General features: G+C 46.0%; 2 protein-coding genes across 3 annotated transcripts; one reads left to right on the top strand and one right to left on the bottom strand.

Moving 5' to 3' along the window:
• Nucleotides 1-1,930: 1,930 nt before the first annotated feature.
• THAP11 (THAP domain containing 11) lies at nucleotides 1,931-4,766 on the bottom strand. The gene has a single exon (XM_042876927.1). The coding sequence runs from the start codon at nucleotides 4,684-4,686 to the stop codon at nucleotides 3,961-3,963; it is 726 nt and encodes a 241-aa protein (XP_042732861.1). The 5' UTR covers nucleotides 4,687-4,766; the 3' UTR covers nucleotides 1,931-3,960.
• Nucleotides 4,393-20,441, top strand: CENPT (centromere protein T). Of its 2 annotated transcripts, XM_042876926.1 has the most exons (14): nucleotides 4,393-4,470; nucleotides 5,427-5,553; nucleotides 6,637-6,730; nucleotides 7,142-7,241; nucleotides 8,073-8,206; nucleotides 9,117-9,147; nucleotides 10,299-10,441; nucleotides 10,903-11,313; nucleotides 13,632-13,805; nucleotides 14,524-14,733; nucleotides 16,414-16,519; nucleotides 17,343-17,510; nucleotides 18,323-18,427; nucleotides 20,056-20,441. In XM_042876926.1, the coding sequence occupies exons 3-14, from the start codon at nucleotides 6,691-6,693 to the stop codon at nucleotides 20,177-20,179; spliced, it is 1,746 nt and encodes a 581-aa protein (XP_042732860.1). In that variant the 5' UTR covers nucleotides 4,393-4,470; nucleotides 5,427-5,553; nucleotides 6,637-6,690; the 3' UTR covers nucleotides 20,180-20,441. The 2 variants fall into 2 exon arrangements, with proteins under 2 accessions (XP_042732860.1, XP_042732859.1); XM_042876925.1 differs by lacking the exons at nucleotides 4,393-4,470; nucleotides 7,142-7,241 and adding an exon at nucleotides 5,000-5,135.
• Nucleotides 20,442-21,357: the final 916 nt, after the last annotated feature.

The following is a 21,357-nucleotide window of genomic DNA, read 5'->3' as shown; positions in this document are numbered from 1 at the left end:
AGCACACCTTTCTGAACTGCAATATTTCTATTGGGAAGTCACTGCTGCTTTCTGTATCTGGGAGCAATGCTGGGCGCCTGACTGGCTGTCTGGGTGAGAAGAGCGAAAGGAGCTGCCTGCACAGGACCGAGGTGCCCCAGGAACCTCCAGTCCTCTGCTGTGAGAGAAAAGAAGGATGGCAAGAAGGAAAAGAATTGTAAGGAGCAGAAGGCAGGCACTGTTCATAATGGCTCATTTTAACCCTGATCTAGCCCAGAATTTCATCTGTCCCGGTCTCTGTGCAAAGAGCAGAGAAGTATGAGGTTGTATCAGTAACATTCACCATCCAGGCTGTAAGCCCATGCTTTCTAGAACACCAGTTCCCAGGGGAGCCTCCAGCCTCTGCACAGTGACAGTTAATGGCACAGTAACTTCTGCTCTGTTCTGTCCTTGTCACATCGGAGCTCGGGTCACAAGGAAGAGGTAGGAACGGGGCAGGACTGTGAGCGTGGGCAGAAAAAACTGCAGATAAATAGTTTGAGCTGAGCTCTGGAGAATATTCTTTGTGAATGAACACACCAAGATGCTTTGTCAGGAGCCATGAAAAGAACCATTTGTCCTCCAATCGTTTAATGGGAGCAGTAATGATCTCTAACACAAGTGAACTGAGCAAGCCTTGTGCGAGCACATGGAAGATGTTCAGGGTTTTATTTACGTGAAAGAGGGCTTTGCATTGGAAAGAATTTTCCTTGTGTTTTTCTCCTGTTTGATTCTGAATATGGAATTAAGGTTTTCCCTTACAGCAATAATAGCCACTCTAAGGAAACATTCTTCAAGTCCCCTCCTGGGGCTGACATTTCTTATCATATACACACAAACACACAGGAACATGGAATGGGAGAAGAATTCTGAGAGGGTGCACGTGAGCTCAGAATGCAGGATGCAGAAAGGTGAGAAGTTAAAATGGAAGAAAAAGCATTTGCATTGAGCGTAACACAGCTCATGCCTGAGGTACCTTCCTAATTAGCCTCTTAATTCATTGCCAGTAGGGTTGCTCACTTAATTTAGCAACAAATGGGGGAGATTGTGCACGAGGAAAAAATTTCACTGCTTCATTTAATGTTTGTAGTTCACCCCATTAAATGTCTGATGCACCAGCTGTAATTTTTTGTCTTTTACAATTATTAATAATAATTGCAATAGTTGCAAGCAATCTCAGATGATGAACTCTGGGAATTGCACAAAAAAGCAGCACGCTGGCTTTTCCCTGCGCACTGTAGTGGGCACACTCACTCCCTGCACACTCACAGGAGGCCAGGGCTCCTCCTTCCTCAGCCACGTGTGGTGTGTGAGCCTCACGCTGTCTCTTCAGTGTAAGCACTGTGTGGGAAGTCCGTCTCTTGCTGCTCAAATTGCTCCTATTTAGAGCCTGTTTACTGTCCCAGTAGCTGTCTGCTCATCAGACAGCTCCAGCTCCCTGAGTAGGCAGGCACATAATTACACAGAGCAGACCTCAAACTCCTCTTCCTTACCCTACATTAGTTGAAGGACATTCAGGCTGTGGAATAAAAAGTCATTCCCAAAGAGAAGCAAGCTACAGCCACCAACCTTTCAGCAATCCAGTCAGTCTAACTGCAGATGTCCCATTTTCATCTGCAGTAGCACATCAGTAAATGTTTAGCAAGTGAAACCTATAATGATAAAACTACTCTCACTGCGAGAGGGAAGCAGTGAGTCAGCATTAAAAATGAAACTTCAGGTCCCCAGATAAGAATGCTATAGAACTACATAGCCAACAAAACTGCAAAGTTAGTTTTCCAGATGTATCGGTATTCACAGTAATTAGGAAGTTCCTTTGGTCAAAGCAGGGCAGTTTGCAAAGTTCCACCTCAGACAGAAAGCATCGCAACCCCTCTGGAGCTCCTCACAATTACACAACACGGAAGCAGGAAACAAAACAAAATATACTTTATTAAAATTAAGCATGTTAGCACCTCAGTGTAACCTGGAGAAGTCGAACAGTCCAGCAGTTAACCAGTCCAGCGGGCTAAGTGGCTGAACATCCTGAAGTGCATTCCAATGGTAAAAAAGTACCATGACTGTTAAAATGCGTGTGTTCTCAAGAAGCTAGGATGCACAAATGGTCTCGTTTGTAAGGAGAGACCTTGTGCTGCCTATTGTCTTGATGGGAGCATAGATCTGCTGGACCAATTACATATGCTAAATCAGATAGGGTAGTGGGTATCTGCTTTCCCTACCACCCCCTCCCCCCCCAAAAAACAAAACAAAACAAACTTGCTGCTTACTTGACTTGTAGGAAAATCAGTACACGGCAGAGCTGAAGTTAGAGCTACATATCAGAGAAAATAAATTAAAATGAAAATAACAGGAAATACTTAGTACATGAATAGACCTGTAGTATCCTCACAGTCAACCATCCAACTCAGTACACACAGCAATAAAGAAATGACCCATGCATCACATAGCAGGCTCTGACAACCAATGCCTTCAGCTGAACTGGCTACATGATCAACAGATAAACCTCCAGCTAACAGCTGCCAATGTGCCCTTTTGTTCCCTCCTACAGAGGGCATTGAAACCCACGGTTGGAAAGCTATGTTAGCCAGCGTTACAAAGATTACAATATTTTCAAACCAAAGATACTTTTTACATTTAGAAAATACTTATATAAAACGTAGTAAAATCGACATCTCGATCTACTAAATGTAACACATTCCAAGTACAGGAAGATGATCTTACAGACCCAGAAGCCACCTGGGCACTCCCTCAAAAGTAATTATGGGCACACTGTGGTGAACTGCCTTTTGTTTCCCAACATACATAATAGTCAAGCTGTCCCCCCCCCCCTCAATCCAAGTACGCATGGAGATGGAGTCAGAGCGGCACGCCAAATGCCCTCCTCCTGGAAAGCACCAAGGGCTCCGTTCCATGGCTCAGTCCAAGCTCATCACCTCACACCCCTCATTCCACAGCCTTCTGGCCAACTTCCATTTGGTTTCCTGTTGCTGAATGTGAGGGGACTAACGCTGGCTAGAAACAGAAACTACACGATCATTCCACGTAAATTTGTTACAATACTTTTAAATCTTGGTTTAAAACACGCAAGCACATTTCATTAAGGTCTTACCTAAGGTACAGATTATTAGTCATGCCAACTAGGTTAGGATTAGACAGCAAGGGTTTGCAACCACTGCAGATACGTTTGCTTCACTTTGGCTTCACCCCAGTTCACTGAACGAAAGCCAAGGATTTAAATTCCGACGTGTTACAAAGCCTGTGTTTCACGAGAGGGAGTTCTTAAGCCACTGGGATAAACTACAGACATCAAATGCCACCAGATTCTTTGTACCAGGTTGCAATCCTTGCTAGTGTTGAGAGCAGAGACAACTGTAACAAATACGTATGTACTGCTGAGTAAGCCAAGCCTATATGAGCACTCTTAAATTTTGGGATTCTTTCACACTAGAAATGGCAGTCTTTTATGGCATCAGTAATTTACTGAAGAAACACATCACCCTGAGAGGGTTTTCTAAAGCTTTCCTCACGCCTTTGCTAAGCAAGGCCAAGCAAAACATCGTTGTTTGTTCCTATGGTGGGTACAGTGGCAACCATGCTTTCAGGCGTGCCTTCTCCAGGGGGTAGCGTTCCTGCCACCTCAACTGAGCGCAGTTTATTTGCTGAAAACCAACACCCTACATCCACTTAGTGGTGACACGGGGTCCCAATGCCCTAAATGAGAACAATTTCAAACTACACAGAGGATGCCAGCGGACTTGGTGTAGGCCAGAGGTGTCTCTAAGAGGAAGCTGTGTTTGTAACAGCGTTCCTCAGCAACTCCTGAATCCGGTGAGTTTGCATGTGGGTAAGCGAGGCCACGGCCCATGGCGGCCCTGTCCCGGGGCGATGGAGGCTCAGCGTTCAAGCAGGGCCCGGCCGTGCCCCGGGAGGAGTCGGCCGCCCTCAGAGCCCGTGGCGCTTTCGGGCCCCGACGCTGGCGGCATGGAGCAGCCGGTCTTTCTCTCGGATCTCCTCGCGGAGCTGGGCCTCGGCCAGACGCAGGCGGCGGATGCTGCCCTTCATCTCCTTCATCTTTACCTCCAGCAGAGCGATGATGTCACGTTGCTCGTTCAGCTTCCTCAGCAGCTCCTCCGACGTGGTGCCGGACGACAAGGAGTACGAGTGGTCCGGCGGGCCGCCTTCCACGGGGCCTTCCTGACCTACCGGCAACCAGCAGGGGCCGGGCCCGGCAGCGGCGGCCCCGAGCTCCACCTGCACCGTCAGGTCGATGGGCTTCACGTCCTCGGCCGCGCCCCCTACCGGGGCCTCGGCGGCGGGGCCGGGGCCCTGCGGGGCGACGACGACGGTGGCGGCGGCGGCGGAGGCGGCGGCGGGGCGGGGGCGGCGGGCGGCCCGCGCTGCTTTGCGCTCGTTGACGCCGCGCAGCGGGAAGATGGTGGGCACCCGCACCAGGTAGGACTTGCGGCCGCCCTGGAAGTGCTCGCTGCAGACCCGGTGGCCGGTGGTGGGCTGGAAGGTGCTGAAGCAGCCGCTGACGCCTGCCCGGGAGACGTTCTTCAGCCAGAGGCGCCTCAGCTCCTCGTCCTTGGGGAAGGTGTAGAAATGCAGCGCCTTGTCGCGGTGCGAGTTGTTGTAGCAGCCCGGCACGCAGCAGGTGAAGCCCGGCATGGCGGGGGTCCCTCGGGGCGCGGACGCGGGCCCCCCGCCGGACTACAGCTCCCACAAGGCCAACCGCGGCCTCTCGCCGTTCGCCGACGCCGCCCGCCCGGGCCGCACCGGAACTACGCGGCCCACAATGCAGCGCGGGGAGCGGGAGGCCGAGCGCCGCCTCAGCGCCGCGCCGGAACTACGCGCCCCACACTGCGCTGCGCTTCAAAACTACCGTTCCCGGCGTGCCCCGCGGCGCGGCGCCTCCCGTCGGGCGTCGCGAGATCTCGCGAGACCGCGCCGTGAGCGCGCGGCTTTCGACGCGACGGTTATATGGGGGCTCCGCCATGGCCGGCAGGGCTGGGCTCCGAGCCGATCGTGGGGCTGCCCGCACCCCAAGGGTCGCCGTCAGGGCGTCTCCGAGGCACTGGGCTCGGGTAAAGGAGCGGGAGCCCGTTGTGTTCGCTGCGGTATGGGAGAGCTCTTTATTTATCTCTGGGCGGTTGTGGCGGGGCAGAGGGGAGTTGAGCTTGGGGTTGCTGTCTGTGAGGAGTTATTTCGAGCCGAGCTTCGAGGGCGGGATTGTTTTCAGCTGAAAGCTTTGCTAAGTAAAATTGCACTGTTTCCTCATAGGAATCTGGGATAGGTGTGCTATAAGTCACGTTTGGCTTTTATTTGAAGGTAGATACGGGTGATTTTAATGCTAAAGTGCATCCCTGCCGCGAGTCGTTGAGCTGCGTGTCTTTGGTGTCTGTTCTCAGAGCGGATCTGGCTCAGGGAAGGAGAACAAGGTCGGCAGCAGCACCCCGCTGAGGTACAGGCCCAATGCCTTGTCTGAGCTGGACAACGCCACGCCACGCCTCATGCTGAGGAGGATCATCCAGAACCGTGAGCAGATCCCTGTTCTTAGCAAAGCATCGAGTAGAAGTGCAGCAAATGACAGCTGTGCAAGATTATCAATGGGGAATCAACTCTTTGAAAGGGTTGATAACTGCAGGACAAGGGGAAATGGTTTGAAGTTGAGGGAGGGGAGATTGAGGTTGGATGTCAGGGGGAAGTTGTGTACTATGAGAGTGGTGAGGTGCTGGAACAGCTGCCCAGAGAGGCTGTGGATGCCCCGTCCATCCCTGGAGGTGTTCAAGGCCAGGTTGGATGGGGCTCTGGGCAGCCTGGGCTGCTATGAAATGTGGAGGTTGGTGGTCCTGCCTGTGGTGGAGGGGTTGGAGCTTCACGATCCTTGAGGTCCCTTCCAACCCGAACCATTCTGTGATTCTGTTATTCCGTGCAGCTTCAAACACCAGGTCTTCCATTGGTGAAAACTGTTGAAGGTTATCTTTGTTGTTTTCTTTCCCCTGGCAGCCCTGGTGCTGCCTGCTGCCCTGAGATGTTGTGTAAGGTGCAGAGGTGCTTGCTGCTCACAGTGGCAAACCAAAGCTCTGTAGATGGTGGAACGCTGATGCTGCTATTTGTCAGCGTTGGTTTGTCAGCCTATGTGCCAGCTCTCCTAGGAGGGGAATCCAAATGCTTTGCACTTGGTCTTTGTTTTAACCTGTCCACAAATGTAATTTTAAGAGCATAGTGTGTTTTTGACACTGTCACAGAATCACAAAATTGTGGGGGTTGGAGGGGGCCTCTAGAGTCTCACAGGAAAACATTCAGGTCTTGAATAGAGAAAGAGACTTCTCCACTTCTCTAGGCAGCCTCTTCCAGCACTCTGTTGCCCTCACAGTAAGAAAGTTCTTCCTTGTGTTGGTATACAACTTCCTATGTTCCAGATTCTGCCCACTGCCCCTTGTTCTCCTCTTGCTGAGAAAGTCAGCCCCCACAGATTTGACGCCTGCATTTTAGATACTTGTAGCTCTGAGACTCCTTCTCAGCATTCTCTTCTCTAGACTGAAAAGTCCCAGGCTGCGTTTTGACACTGTTGCCAGTTTGAGATGTGGAAACCAGAATGTTTGGTTTTGTTGACAGAACCACAAGTGTCACCTCTAGCACTTCAGACAGTTAAGTTGGAAGAAAGAGAAGATGCTCAACCAGAGCCTCCATCTCAGAGGACTTCTAGCACGTGAGCACTTTGGTTTTTGTTTGTTTGTTTTTTTACACTACCAAATGTAGCTGCAGTTTCTTTTCTGCTGGAATCGAGGAGCAGGATTCCTTCTGTTTCAGCAGTCAGGTTTGTGTTTTGTGATTTTCAGAAGTAATCTTTTCAGCTTTAAAAGTACCAAAAGTACACTGGGAGTGAACAGTAGATACCTCGTGTTTGTACTAGTCCTCCTTTTTAAATGCAGACTTTTAATAGCCTTTTACAGTGGAAGTGCTTGCTGGATACAGAAAGTCTTCTGATGGAAGTCTCTGCTTAATTTTCTATCATAGAGGCTACAATAAAAGCTCTGATCTTTGCAAGTCTACAGGCTGTGTGCTGAAGACACTGGGGAGTAAAGTGTGGGAATGACTGACTGCTCTCTCTTATGTTCAGAAAACAGGTTGCTGCTGTTGTTTCTACAGTGTTACTGCTGCTTCTTGTCCCTGTACTGGGCTGCTGTGGGTTACTTGCTCTCCTGTAGGGTGGTTTGCAGGTGGGATTTGCACAGAGTTCATGTGCTTTTGTTCATGTTCAGCTTCCATTCTGCTATGTTAACGGTCCTGAGCCTTCCACTGTGAAATCAAGCAAAGCTGCTAGTGGTGGCAGGTAGTCATTTGCTCTGACCACTTTAGGCAATCATCTGCATTTTTGTTCACTGCAAAATAAAGTAACCTGTTATAAGTAGTGTGATTTTTATAGCTAAACTTTTGCATTGCCACTAAACAAAACGGGTCCTGTAAAATACTAAGCAAACTTCTGTCTGCTCTTTGATAGAGGAAGTCTGGGTTGCTGTGAGTGCTGTAACTTCATTCCTTTCTAAAAATCGAATCAGATGAGCAGCATCATCTCAGGACCTTCTTGATTTTGCCTATTGAAGTTCCTGCACATCTTGAAATGTATGTCTCATCAGTCTGTGTTAAAAGATCAGGTGGTTGGATATCTGCAGACTTACATTCAGCTAGTTGCTGAAGTTAAACAAGTGCAGACTTTTTTTCCTTCTTCCTCCTAGCCTTTCTGTGTGCCATTAGGTGAAGAGAGCTTTGGAATATTTTGGGAGCCCAGACTTCTACCATAGCCTGAAGTTTCTCATCCCTGTCCTTCTGAATATGCACTTAAGTTTTGTTTCTCTTACCTAGCAAAATTTGTTTTAGTATGCAAGAACAACAGTTTCCCATATTTGCTGAGCTAATCCTTGATTAATTAGTTCATTATTTCTGCTACAGAAAGGACAAATAATTTCCATTTAATTTCGAGCAACGTTACGGGGCATATAACTGAATAATAATGTCCTGTACTAAAGGCCAGATTTTTTTTTTTTTGATAGGGTGGAACTGCAACTGCCAGACCTTGCTGCTGAGGATCCATCTGTCACTGCATTCCCCGTGACCAGGAAGAGAAAGAAACTCAGCGTGTCTGAATTTGAGAGAGCAGCAGACAAGCGGCTTCCTTGGAAGCAGGGTGAGGATCTGCATTTACTTTTACATTTGTGATCTGCTGCAATTTAGCACCTAATAACTTCTCAGCTGGGAAGCAAGACTGCAGCATCTTGTACAAGGAGGACAGCAAAGAAGGGGATGTGAAGCAACCTTTTTTGTTTTTTTTTTTAAATCCAAGTCACAGGCTCTGTCCTTATTGAATGTGGCTTCTTGACTTTTTTCAGCTTGGTGCTCTTTTGCATTTTGAAACATCAGCAAAAGGAAGCAGTCCTTGTCTCCTCCAAATTCCAGAAACCTGAAAATAGGAAAAAATATAGAGAGAGATTTTGTTGTAGTTATGTCCTGTAAGTTATGCAGCCCTTGGCTGGGAAATTTTATAAAGGAAATAATATTTAACATTAGAATATTTTTTCCCTTAACATAAAGCTTCTGAATACACTTTTATTTTAGTTGAGCAGAGACAGAAGGTTAAAACACCTCACCTTAGTTTATGTATTCTGTTGGCAGTACTAAGTGGAATAGAATTTTAAGGTGGGATTCAGCTCCCACTTACAGATCTCTGAATCCGTGTGCCTGCATGTACGCTAGGTGGCTGAACTGCTCCTAAAGTTTAAATGAGATCTGCTCACTGGAGCCTAGAGGGTGATTCAGCCCAGCCCACAGAAGGTGTGTATAGCTGGTGAATGGTGTTTGACCGTAATGGGAACATGGATGCCTGTGCTTGGCTGTCTTAATCTGGAGCTGAATCCCACACTGACTCACCTGTGATCAGAAAATTGACTCATTTTTCTTTTGTCCAGCATGTGTTCATGTTTATAAGACATAGGCAATGCTGTAAAAGTAGAGAGGATGTGCTCTAGTATTTACTAATGTGGGCAAGATCAGTGCTCTTTAACTAATGAGTAACCAACTTCTTTTTTTTTTTTTTTAAGCTCATTCATCATTGGACAGCACTTTGGTTCGGTGAGTTTGAAAGAAAAAATCCCTTGCCTTGATTCAGAACCTCTGTAACTGTGAGCAATGTTACAGATAATTGGGTATATGACAAAGAACTGTGTTAATCATAACAATAATCTCTCATGTTTCATTACTGGAGTGGAAGTGTCATACCACATGCTTTGTATTTTTCCACGATTGTGGCCCCTGTACTGCATGACCCAGCAAGTCTGGCATGTATTGCTGTCATTGCTTCTGCCTTTTTGTGCAGATGTCATGTCTCCTCCTTTTGCTTCCTTGGGCCATTCCTTTTTTCCCTTTCTTCCCCATAGTAAATCAATGCATAATATACCTTAGAGTATTATCTCTACCTGTTAACTCATTATCTCTACTGTTATCTCTAACCTGTTGACTCATCGCATCAGTTGCAGCAATGCAGACTTCATTTTCTGGATTTAAAAGGCTTTTTGGCAAGTCGAGACATTTTCTTCTGTCACACCTGTACTATGCTGTAGTTAGCAATTGTTCTTGTTTCTCACTGCAGTCCTTGCTCGTTGTCTCATGCAAAGTGATTCAGAAGGCTGAGTACCACTCTTCCTATCTTTTAAATCCTCCTTCATCCTGAATCCCATTTTTGATTGGGCTGCCTAGGAGGAAGAACAAGACATAGCTGAGCTGGCCAGTCTCATTAAGATACAAAATATGTACATTCAGATAACATATTTTCCCCCCCATATTTGTTTTATTGCTGTCTTTGCTCTTACCTCAAAAAGTTTATTTTGTTGGCAGCTGTAGTTTGTTGTCAGTACTGACAGCACTTGATCACCCTCCTTCTAACTCCTCACTGTGATCTAGAGGACATCTTTACTCTCAGAGTAAATTCTACTCTATTTTTTAAAGATTTCTGAACCTTTTGCCAGTTATGCTGGCAGTTGCAGCCCTCTCTATGTAGGAGGCTGTAAAACCATCTGTTTCCTGTGGTACGTATTCTGATGTCAGATAAGCAAAGGGTCTGATTTCATTTTGTTCAAGTAGACTGGCATGTAATCTTTGGAGCTTTGTTGTTCTTAGCTGAGAGTTTTGTGAAGTATTATCTTAAGGGCCTCCTGGCTGTAACCTGAGAGCAAGTGGGGAGTGTGTGGGTTTGGAAAAGGCTTTCTGCCTTTCTCTTTATACAGATCTCTTCGCATGTCAGTTGGCTCTGTGATGGCACCAGACACTGTTGAAAAAAGAGGCTTACAGCGGAGGCCGCAGAATCGCAAAGCTATTGACATCGCTGCTTTTGAAGGGGGAGTGGAACAGAACATGCTGCAAATGAAAGGTTTCTTTTGTGTTGATACTTGTGTTTTGGGACAGAGGGACCTGTATAAGGTGACTTTTAGAAGCAGTTGCTGGAACATGGACTGTACTTTAGGATTTAAATGCTACTAACTTGTTCACAGAAATCTGGTGTAATCTGGGAGGCCAGATTTGGAACAAGGCTCTGCACCTGTAGTTGCCTTGATTCTTGGCATTTTCAGTGTCCTCTGCCTACACACCACACAAACTGTATGTTGTATGGGATTATGTTCATAACTGCAGGTACTGGGGAGGTGGTTTGGCTTGGGCCACTGAAGAGTGGTGACAGAGTTTCACAGTTTGATTTGCTGTGGATGAATTCAATTTGGTTGTATGACTTAGATTTTGTATTATCTAGGTCCTGGTAATAAACATGTATTCCTATAACTTTCAATGGGCTCTTTTTTTTCCCATGTAAAACTTGTTTTAAAACTTTTTAAACAGCACAAGACTATCTTGTGGATTTGCAAACATCATCTATGACTGGAACAACTGCAGTAGGAACTGATGCAGAAGTGGTGCTGAATAATACAGAGCTCTTTGTTGAGCCTCAGTTTGATGAACAGAACCTTCTTGCTGTTGAACCACAGCTATCAGATTCAAAAACTTCAGCACAAAGAAGCAATTCTTCACATCCTGCTCATGTGGAAGAAAGGTTGGAGGGCCTGGTATCTGCTGTGAGCACAGATGAGAGAAGGACCAGGAGATTTTCTGAAAAGGACTTAATAACTGATCATGAACATGTTGATGGGATAACTCAGAAAACACCTGCAAGGCAGGGAGAAGAGGAGCAAGATCACTCCCAGCAGAATGACCCAATGGAACAGTTCTCTGAGCCAGAAGAAATGGCTGGCAGTGAGTACAGTGGGTTGGGAATTGGGGGTTGCAGGTATTACATGAAATCACAGGGACTGGGTTGGTAGGGGTAGTGGAAATGGTAAGTCGTGGTTTGAAGCAGTGATGGAGCACCTGGTAGGAAGGCAGGGCCAACCCAGGGGAGCTCAGGTGCAAGCAGTGTACCTGAATGATTGGAAGGATCCAGGATCCACCCCTTCCCAGATCTCATTTGAGGGTTGGCAGTGGAAGCAGAGGTATCTTGCTGGAGATCCGTGGAAGCAATTCACCTGAAGGGCTGGATCCTGGCTCCACCCCTCCCTAACCTCCTGTAAGAGCTGGGAGCCACAAGGGGAGCATCTCTACTTAGAGATCATCTCCTTTGGAGTGTCTGATGGGCCCTGATGCTCAGAAAGGGGTAAGAATTCCCTCTTTGTTACTAGATTGTGACTGCTACCTTTCTTAGGTTTAAAGCAACTATATTAGCTGCTGCCTGTGCTTGCAGGTGGCTTGCAGAGCAAAGCCAAGCCAAGGTTTTATTAATGCAATGCATTATTAAGTTTTTGGAGATAACTTGAGTCATATCCGAAGCACTGTGTGCATTTCCTTTCTAAAAGCATGCTGTGTCTCATCTGCTCCCTTGTCCCTATTTGCTTTGTTCACAACAACTGCAAATGGAATAAACTTTTCTATTCTGTAGGTCCATAGTACTGCTCATCTTCCTGGAGGAAAGATGAATAGCTCCTTCTTGGCAAAGAATCTGTCCAACTAATCACTTCTTGCTAGTCCACATGTTGACATTTGCTATATTTATTGAAGCCAGTTTAGCCTTTAGTTTTCTTTAATACCTGTCAGCCTCTTTCTCTCCTCGGGGGCTTCAAGGCTGCCCTGTCTGAAGTAATAATGATTGTCACTAGTAGTTTGGGGCTTAATACCAACCTCCCTGTTCCTGGAAGAGGATTTTATACACAGTGTGTTTTTACATGCTCTGCTTTCTCTGAATCCTTTTGCCATAGAAAAAGTCAGTAAACACTGTGTGTGTGCTGAGGTTGGCAGGCAGCACCCGTTCATTGCCTAAACCTTGGGTGAGTGTGGACACAAATTCCTATGTTCTGTGGAATTCCATTTTCTAAACTCTAGCTTAGGAGTATCAGCAAAATTAGTTATCTTTTAACCATGGTAACACAGCATTTTGTTTTAAGCAGTTCTTTTCAGTTAGTTTGCTTGGGTAGCAGCTATTCTCCATCCCCAAATTTATAATTGCTTGAGATTAACATTCTGTAATCTTTCCTGATTGATTTGGTTTTGGTCCTGTTATTGCTTTGCTTGGGTACACCACTGAAATGTGGGCATCGACTGGATGTGACACTGGAGGATGATGAAAGTCACCTCAGGATTATTGCAGTGCTGTGAACTCAGAGCTTGGAGAATGGTCAGCAAAGCAAATTACCTGTAAAAAACTGTGAGAGAAGAAGATAAAGTGGTGAACACTGCTGTGCTGCCAAGTAAATGATTGTCGTGTTCACCTTTACTGCTGTGTGTGGCTCTGAGCTCTGCATTTCAAAACAGGTTTAACAGAGTGCAGAGAAAAGTGATTGCCATTAATGATCATCAAATGCATGGAGCAGTTTCTGTGCAGTGAATGACTGAATGTAAGGACTCCTCAGCTGGGGAAAGCAGCTGCTCTCTGAGATTCAGAATTTTAAAAGGAAAACCCTTGAGCAGAATGAAGGGGGATGGTAATTGCCCTCTGAGTAAAGGATTTCCTTCTAACATCTAGTCTAAATCTTTCCTCTTCTAGTTTGAAACCATTCCCTCTTGTCCTAATACTACCATGTAGAAGTCAGTCTCTTTCCTTTTATAACCTTCTCTTAAGTACTGAAAGGCCACTGTGAGAATCGCTGGCTGCCTTAGGCAGCTTTGATGATCCCTGGTTCAGTTTCAGGATACCTGGGCATGTGCTTTGCCATCTATACCCGTGAGCTGGAAATGGGGAGGAGGGTCTGGGCATAAACTCTACGTATTGCTAGATTTAAAGGAAAAAAGAATTGGCCTTTCAGGCAATCTCCAAAAGTGAAACTAGCTCTACAAGATCTACTCTTTTTGTCTTTGCTTACTGAGAAGTACATTTCCTTTGTGGGGATCTGACGTGTGCCCTGAATAGGTGGCAGACTGAGGAAATGTTTTTCATTGTAAATTTCTGGAAGGGAACTGCATTTGCAGTTTATGGCTGTTGATGTGTTTACTTATCAAGTGAATTTTAGCAATTGTTAAACCAGATGCTGGTAGTTGATTGTATTTTTGGTTGGTGAAACTGATGATAAAGTTTCCTGCTTTAGCTACAGAGCACCATGCAGATACTGAATATTCTAAACATTCAGAGAAGAAACTGTCAAGAAAATCAGAATCACAGCTAGCAGCAGCCCAGGATGCTGGAATCAAAATGAAAATGACCCCTTTGGAAGGAGGAGGAGTAGCAGAAGGCACTGAGCACCAGGACTTGCCCAAAGCTGGTGAGATCAGTAGCACTAGGACCTCTCAAGCTGCACTATGGCATCAGTGCTTGGAGAGATGCTTGTTAATTCTCTCAGTGTTCTGCAGTCTGGGTTAAATGCTGGGGGGAAAATATAGCCAGCTGATCTTGACATTTCAGCTGGAAGACTGCAGTACAGCTCAGGTAGAAACCAAAATCTACTTGGCAATAGTGGCTGGAAATAAATAATTGCTGGAAGCTTCTTTAATTGACAAAAACTCCCGTTAGTAAATTACAATCTTTGCCTGACTCAACTTTGATACTCTCTAAATGCTTTGGTGAATCTAGATCTAAGTTAGTTTTCTTAAATCACAAGGGTCTTCTGTCTTTAACATACCGTCCAAAGTCTTTGGTAATGCTTATTTTGAGGGGAAATCCACCTTTCCTTGTAGCACAGAAGCTGTGTAGTTCTTTTCATTAAAAGAAGATGATCTAAAAGGAACTCGGATAACAACTTTGCTCTGAGTTAAAATGCCATTTTCACCTGACTTTGGCACATGTAGGTGCAGCAAAGGGAAAAAGATGAGGATTCATCAGTGCTTTCGCTACCCAGCTTAATGGATTGATGTTCTAATCCTTGAAAGCAGGAATATAACAGATGGCAACTTTTTCAGGAATGGCAGGTTGGGTTTAATTTTCTGCAGCTTTGGTTGTGATGATTGCTGCAGTAATGTATTCTTCCTGTTTTGGCAATCTAGAGCTGGAGATGGCTGGAAGTGTTGGAGCTGGAAGTCTTGGCAGGCGTTCTCCTGCTTCGTACTCCCTTGAAAAATCTGGGGCAAAGCCATTAAAAGAAGCTGTTGAGCAAACAGGTGAAATAGAACGTAGGACCATCGCAGGAGAGCTGGATGCTGCTGAAGAAGAGTCTACTGATAACGAAAGTGAAATAGAAGACCATGAGAGTGAAGGTAAGGAGAAATCTGTAGAAGTAGCAGAAGGCAGTTGGAGAATCCCCTGGTATCTGTCAACAGGTTGAAAAACAGCAGAACTAATAATGTGATCAGCTGCTTAGTCCATAAGATAGTCTAGGTGAAGCTATTGGCTGATATTCCTAGGGCCAGTCTACTGCATCAGTCTGCTCCATTGCTCCAAGAGGTTTTCACAGCGTTTGGAAGAATGTAGTTCAGTCAAGGCCACATCTGAGAATTGCCTGTAGTGAATCTCAGTGCTCTCTTGGCATTGGTCTGAAAATCATTCAGTGTGTAATGAATGTATCCTGAACTGAAAAACTAAACTAAGGGCATCCTGAAAGAATCCTGTTGCCAGAGTTCGAGGCTTTGTGAGGAAATTCAGCTGTGATAAGAAGGTGGCAATCGATCTGATATGCTTTTGCCGTGAGAAAAGCTGTGAAGTGTTTGTAGGGTGTCTGCAATAGTGTGTGAAAGGAGTGTGTGAATGCTTATCTGTAACCTTCAACATCTTGTTGGAGAGATCTGTGCGGTGCTGATAGGGTGGAACAGTGGAAGTAGTGTCTTCCAGATCTTGTTGGACAAAGAGAGGAAGAAAAGCAGGAATTAAAAATGAGGAACTGTGCACTATAGTTGTAAATTTTACCTCAGAAACCTTAGCACAAGTAGTTTTTTCCTCTGCATCCCACTTCCTGCTCCTCCAGCACATGTCAGGATTTCTTCAGAGGAAACTCATGTAAGGAACCATAGTGACTCACCCAGCCCTGCTTTCTGTGAGGGCCTCCTGACTTTTGAGTTGCAGAGTTTAACTCCCACTGGTACCTTGAGACCTCTGGTAGATGGACTTGTCTGCTGTCACAGGACAGATGCCTCAGCCTCCTGGGGAGGGTGGTGAAGTACAAACTTCAGTTATGTTATCAGATATGCTGGATTCTTGGGCTCTGCTCAGCTTGTGAGGGAAACTGGCAGGCAAGAGGTCTTCTCTCACCAGTCCTAGACAGGAAGCTGCTCAGTATTTCAGTTTAGTTAAGGTTTTCTTTCCTGCTCATTGTTACAAACCGAAGGGATTGAAGACTGAAGTTAGAGGGTGCAGATTAGATTGGATGAAACTGCTAGAGATGGTGCACAGGCAAAGAAAAGGCAAGGTACTGTCTGCATCCTGAGCCTTAGCTGGGGGGAATTTCTGAAACTGCAAGTGTGGGAGATGCTCATAGACTCACCTTCATCTTGTGACTTTCTTGCTCTACACGTCCCTCTGCTCAGGAGAATTTGATACTGATTTAACAGGATGACAGTGAAGTAGTTTTCGTGCTTTGAAGTTCTCTCGAAGAGGGCTGCAACTTTTTTGGCAGTTTAAATCGATGGAACCATCAGCCCCAGTGTCCATTTGAGACCCTGCCCAGCCTGCAGGTCCCACACAGCCTACTGGGTGGGAGCTGGCAGTGAGGAAACCACCAGTGTGTGAGGCAGGAGATGGGGCAGATAGAACTGCAGCAGTCAGTGGCCAGGCTGGTTCCACACAGCCATAGCCTGAGTGCAGGCAGTGTGGCACCAGACCAGATTTGTGCAAAGCTGGCTAGACTTCTGGCTGCTGCTACAGTGGTGCTTGCTGCAGGGATTTGGAAAACAGATTTCAGTTCCTCAGGTGGCTGGTATCCTTTTGTTTTCTTTTTTCCTTAGAAGTTTCCATGAAGACACCCATGTTTGTCCGTGCTGCAGACCACAGACTGCATCCTGTGCTGTCGTTGCTGTCGCCTCCACGGCCTGTAAAATCTGCTGCTCCTGAGTAAGTGTAAACAGCCTTCAGCAGTGATCTGATGGAAGTGTGCCTGGGAAAGACAAGTGGCAAGAGCAGAGAGCTCAGGGTGCTGCTTGTTAGCTATCTAACGTGTGTTGTTTGGGTTTTGTATGTGTTGGTCTGAGATACAAGTCTTCTCTGTTGTTTCTTACTTGTCTACTGAGTGAATCTGGGGACTTTGCTTCCCCTTTCTGTGTTGCAGATCTTCATTTTAGATAGGAGAACAATAGTAGTTTCATTTAGGACTTGAAAAAAAAAAAAGCCTGAGGGAGGAAGAATGCAAAAGGCTAAACAAAACATTTCTAATAATGTAAAGTTTTTCTGAGCATGTTTTTCATGGAAGGTGACTGTCAAAGGAGAAACTCCTGGTAAGTGTTGTCAGCTGCCAGGAATGGTGGATTGTATCTTACAGACCAGACTCTCCTGTCTCCAGATATGGAGATGGCCTAGGGATACCTCAAACTTTGTCCACTTCTGGGAAGTGAAAACTACAGAGAGCTGTAGCACAGATTTAGCACTTATGTGTAGCATTTATATATTAGAGTGAACTATAGCGTGCTGGCTTTTGCTGCGTTAGCACCCTTGTCTCAGAAAACTTGAGCCTGAATTACTTCTCCCAAGGCTGGAATGCCACATGGATGGTTTGCAAAATCTGTACTTCGTGGGCATGAGAGATTTCGGCAGTTGAGGGAGAAAGAAGTGGTAGTTCTTAACATCTTCAAATTCAGCATAAGTCTTGCCTGAGCTTAGTTCTCTTCCTACTGCCTGTATGTTCACTTGATGATGTGTGAATCTTCAATTTCTCTCTAAGGTTGCCCCCGCAGCCACTGCGGGCTCCAAAGCCAGTTCCAAAGAGCTCAGGAGCAGCACAGAGGAAAACACGTGAGCCTGAAATAGCAAGCAGGCTGATAAAGCAGATATTTAGCCATTACGTGAGAATGCCAGTGACCAGAGATGCCTATAAAATTGTTGAAAAATGGTAAGCAGCAGCAAACTGCTCTCCTCCTCCTCTTCTTTTCCCTCCCTTTTTTTTTTCCTTCTGTAACTGCAGATTCTTCCAGAGACCTGCTGACAAGTTGACGGCTCTCCCTCAGCCCTTCGCTACTCAGCTGGTGGGAAATCTGCAGGAGGTGTGATGAAAATGAGAACAGAAATGTGCTAGGTGCTTTTGGCTGCTGCGTGGCTATCAGTGAATGATGCTGCCTTGCAGCAACTTCTGACATTTGTCTCAGCTGGGACCAAGTGCACCGTGCAGTGCTTTAGCTAACAGCACACTGATATCACTGGCAGTCTGAGCAGGATGGCTCTGGAGGATCAGGCTGAGCAAGGTGAAGCTGTTCCTGCTGTGCACTATTACAGCTCCAGGGTTTCTCAGCTACTGGAATCTAGAAATTAGCTTCCTGAGTAAAATCTGGGGATTGTTCCAACACTGTACCCCATAAGAGCCTAATAAATCCATGTTAAAGATGAGACTATCAGTTAATTCCTGTTCTTGCCTGTGTGGGAGGTCTGGGAAGGGTTCTGCTTGTCAAATGTGCAGCTGTTTCACAGCTATCTTGGCACATCCAGAATTACTGGGTGATGGTCCAGAAGGCCGAGGCTGAGAGGCAGTGCTTCATTCCCAGGACTGTCGTGTTTCTTCTCCCACATATTTCTCTGGCAGGCTGTGACCTGCACAGAGAGCAGCTGCAGTACAACTTACCCAACAGAAGTGGGCGAGCATTTGGTGTTAGTACACCCCACAGCCTGATTATTTTATTTTTTTTATTTCTTTCTTTAATTCTTCTACAGCTCTGAGAGATACTTCAAGCAGATCAGCAGTGATCTGGAAGCTTACAGCCAGCATGCAGGGAGGAGAACAGTGGAGATGGCTGACGTGGAACTCCTCTTGAGAAGGTAAAGGAAAGGTATTATTAACCTGTTGTGGTGGTCTGTGTTGCACTGATAGCCTGGTAAGACTGTCACTGCCTGGGTATGCACACTGGCAGTGTTTCCACTGTGAGCATGGTAACTTGTGACTTGTTCTGTGTGATGCAGCTTGGCTTTTTGTCCTAAAAAAAAGACATTTGTGGACATGAATTTCTATACTCTAGGGCTAGTGTGGTAGAGGGCAGGAAGAAGTGTTGAGGGTTGGGAATGAAGGAGGAGTCTGAGAAACAGGTAGCAAGAGGAGGGGAATGTGTGCAAGGCTGAAGCAGAAAGGGCTGGGACATGAAAGGTGTGCGTAGAAAACGCAGGTGAGCTACAGTAAGCAAGGCTAGGCTGTTTGCATCCCTGAGAGCACTTGCGACTGAAATGGGGACTGCAAGCACTCACATTACTGTCCTCCAAACAAATCTGATAGAGTTCAAACTGGCTGTTCCTTGCCAAAGCAGGAATAAGATTCTCTGGCCTGGCTTCTCCTGATAGCAGCGTTCCTCTTCTTCCTGCTGCAAGACCTCACAGAGGGCCTGCATCCTGCATGGGATGTTCTCAGAGCCTCTTCAGTGCAGCTCTTCCCTTTGGGCTCCCTCAACTCCCCCATCTTATGACTGGATTTACATTGTCCTGCGACCAAAATACAAGGGTTTTGTTCTTGGGTTGGAAGCCTGAAGCATTTCCCACTCCTTATTTGAAGTCAAGGAAGTTGTTATTCTAGTTTCCCCTGGAAGAGTTTCCTTCAGATGCTATGTTCAAGTTATTTGAGGGATTAAAGTAAATGGTTTTGTGTGGGCTTGAGTACCAGGAGCTGGTGCTGCTGCTTAGAAAGAATTAATCTCTTGCTGTCTAGAGAATTCATTTTCCCAGCTGACAGCTGTATTGATATTAATAAAGCAGGTCAAGAAACATGACGACTTAGTTGGCCAGGTTTGAGGATTCTGCATGCTTGTTCTACCTTTTTCCCAACGTCTTTATGCTTTTCCACTACCTCCTAAAGAGATTTGGAGTTGTTACCAGTCGACAAATAAGAACAGCATTTCTGCTCTTCCTGCAAAGAAAGCATGCATAAAGGCTGCTGTTTCTCTCTGTGAGACTGGGAGATAATGATTTTTTTTTTTTTCAGGCCAGTCAGCTAAATGGTGTTACTAGAAAACAACACTGTCTACACAGCTTTAAAATGCCAACCACCTCTGAGTTGTGAATGGCATGTAAAAAAAAAAGTCTACTGGACAATGGGATGTTTGCTTCCACTGCATCATTCTGTGCATGTCCTTAAATGGTAAAACTTATCCCATGTCACATGGACTGTGAATTTAAAAAGGAATGCACTGCTTTGGCATGGCTCAGTGTGCTGACTTTCACTGTGGAAAACATGTATCTCTGTGGGGGGCTGCACCATAGATGGGACTGAACACGTGGGGAAGTTGTGTGCAAATAAAGGGAGATGACTTTCCTGTTGCAAACAGCCACAGCCTGTGTGTTTCAGGAGTTAAATGCTAAAATGCCACTGCAAGAAAACTTCAGAAACTTTGATATTAAGTTTATTGGAAACTCTTTCCACTAACTATTCTGTTTCTTTTCTCCTCTTTTTTTTCTGAACAAAGGCAAGGGCTGGTGACAGACAAGATGCCATTGCACGTGCTGGTGGAGCGTCACCTCCCTCTGGAGTACAGGAAGCTGCTGATTCCCGTTGCTGTGAGTGGGAATAAAGTGATTCCCTACAAGTGAAAGTGCCCCTCTGGCAGTGGGCATGTCCTAGGGGTGGAAACACAGCTGACTGCTGCAAGCAGGCCATAGGTGGTTCCATGTGATGGTTTTCCACTTGCAGCTGCTGGGGCAATATGCAGTCAGCACGGGCTTGAATTGATTCAGGTTGTGCTGTGGCCATCGTGCCAGCCTGCTGGATCTCACCATCAATTATTATTCTTGTATCTTTAAATACTTTTACAGCTCTGTAAAATAAAATGATGTGTATTCTGCACAATACAAATGTTGCTTATTCTGGTGAGCTGAAAGGTTACCATACGTCTGCTGCATTTTCAGAATGTTCCTTATAGGCACTTGTGCTGGTGCTCTTCATGCTAACCATTTGCGTGCTCAAATGAGCAGTTATGGACTGCCTTCTGAGAAGAAGATGATCCTTGTTTACAGCTGTGTATTTTTTTTCTAGATCAGGGACTTTGAAGCTTGGGATCTTGTCCTACTTTGCAAACCTGGTCTACGATGTCAAGAGCAGCTCATAGTTTATCTTTGGCAACAGCTGATGGGGAGTTAACAAGCAGTAATTGAAGACCATCTGAGAGGTTAAATTTTCTAGCTCAGATGTGGTAAATGAACTTAATTGTGTAAATTTGGTTTATGTGGCAAAGTTTTGGTAACATGAGCACTGTAGGGGTACCCTTGTGTCAGACAGCCTGTTCTGGCCAGTTATGAAATAGAGCCACCACTGGCTAAATTGGAACCCTTCTGCAACGCACATCAGTGCTAACATAAGAAATGGTAAAAAGTGCTGCACAGCAGGTGTGTGAGGGAGTGATGAGGAAAATGTGAGAGAGACAATCCTGCAGACCCCAAGGGCAGTGCAGAAGGAGGGCAAGAGTTGCTCCGGGAGCAGAGTGGAAGTTCCCTACAGCTCAGGAGAGGCCCATGGTGGAGCAGGCTGTCCCCCTGCAGCCCAAGGGCACCACATGGAGCACAACATCACTGGGCAGAGTAGGGAGGAAGGAGCAGAAGAGATGAAGTGTTAGAGGCTGATGGCAGCCTGTGTTCCCCACCTTCCTGTGCTGTATGGAGTGGGAAGGGAGTAGGAGAGTTTGAGAATGAAGGAGTGACTTAGAGCTTTGGAAGAAGAGGAGAATGGGAGAAAGGTGTCTTTCAGTTTTGTTTCTTACCTCTCAAGTAATTGT

Source organism: Lagopus leucura, unplaced genomic scaffold (genome assembly GCF_019238085.1).
Source record: "Lagopus leucura isolate 7727_CA_CO unplaced genomic scaffold, USGS_WTPT01 Super-Scaffold_100017, whole genome shotgun sequence".
NCBI classification, from domain to species: Eukaryota; Metazoa; Chordata; class Aves; order Galliformes; family Phasianidae; genus Lagopus; species Lagopus leucura.
The sequence above is the reverse complement of the archived record's forward strand: the minus strand, read 5'-3'. Positions and strand labels throughout refer to the sequence as shown.

Bases quoted from the DNA above. Each gene is read 5' to 3' on its own strand.
- THAP11 (XM_042876927.1), bottom strand. From the start codon at position 4,686: ATGCCGGGCTTCACCTGCTGCGTGCCGGGCTGCTACAACAACTCGCAC.
- CENPT (XM_042876925.1), top strand. From the start codon at position 5,013: ATGGCCGGCAGGGCTGGGCTCCGAGCCGATCGTGGGGCTGCCCGCACC. The intron at 5,554-6,636 runs GTGAGCAGATCC...TTTTGTTGACAG, and splicing joins GAGGAGGATCATCCAGAACC to AACCACAAGTGTCACCTCTA. The intron at 13,806-14,523 runs GTGAGATCAGTA...TTGGCAATCTAG, and splicing joins CCAGGACTTGCCCAAAGCTG to AGCTGGAGATGGCTGGAAGT.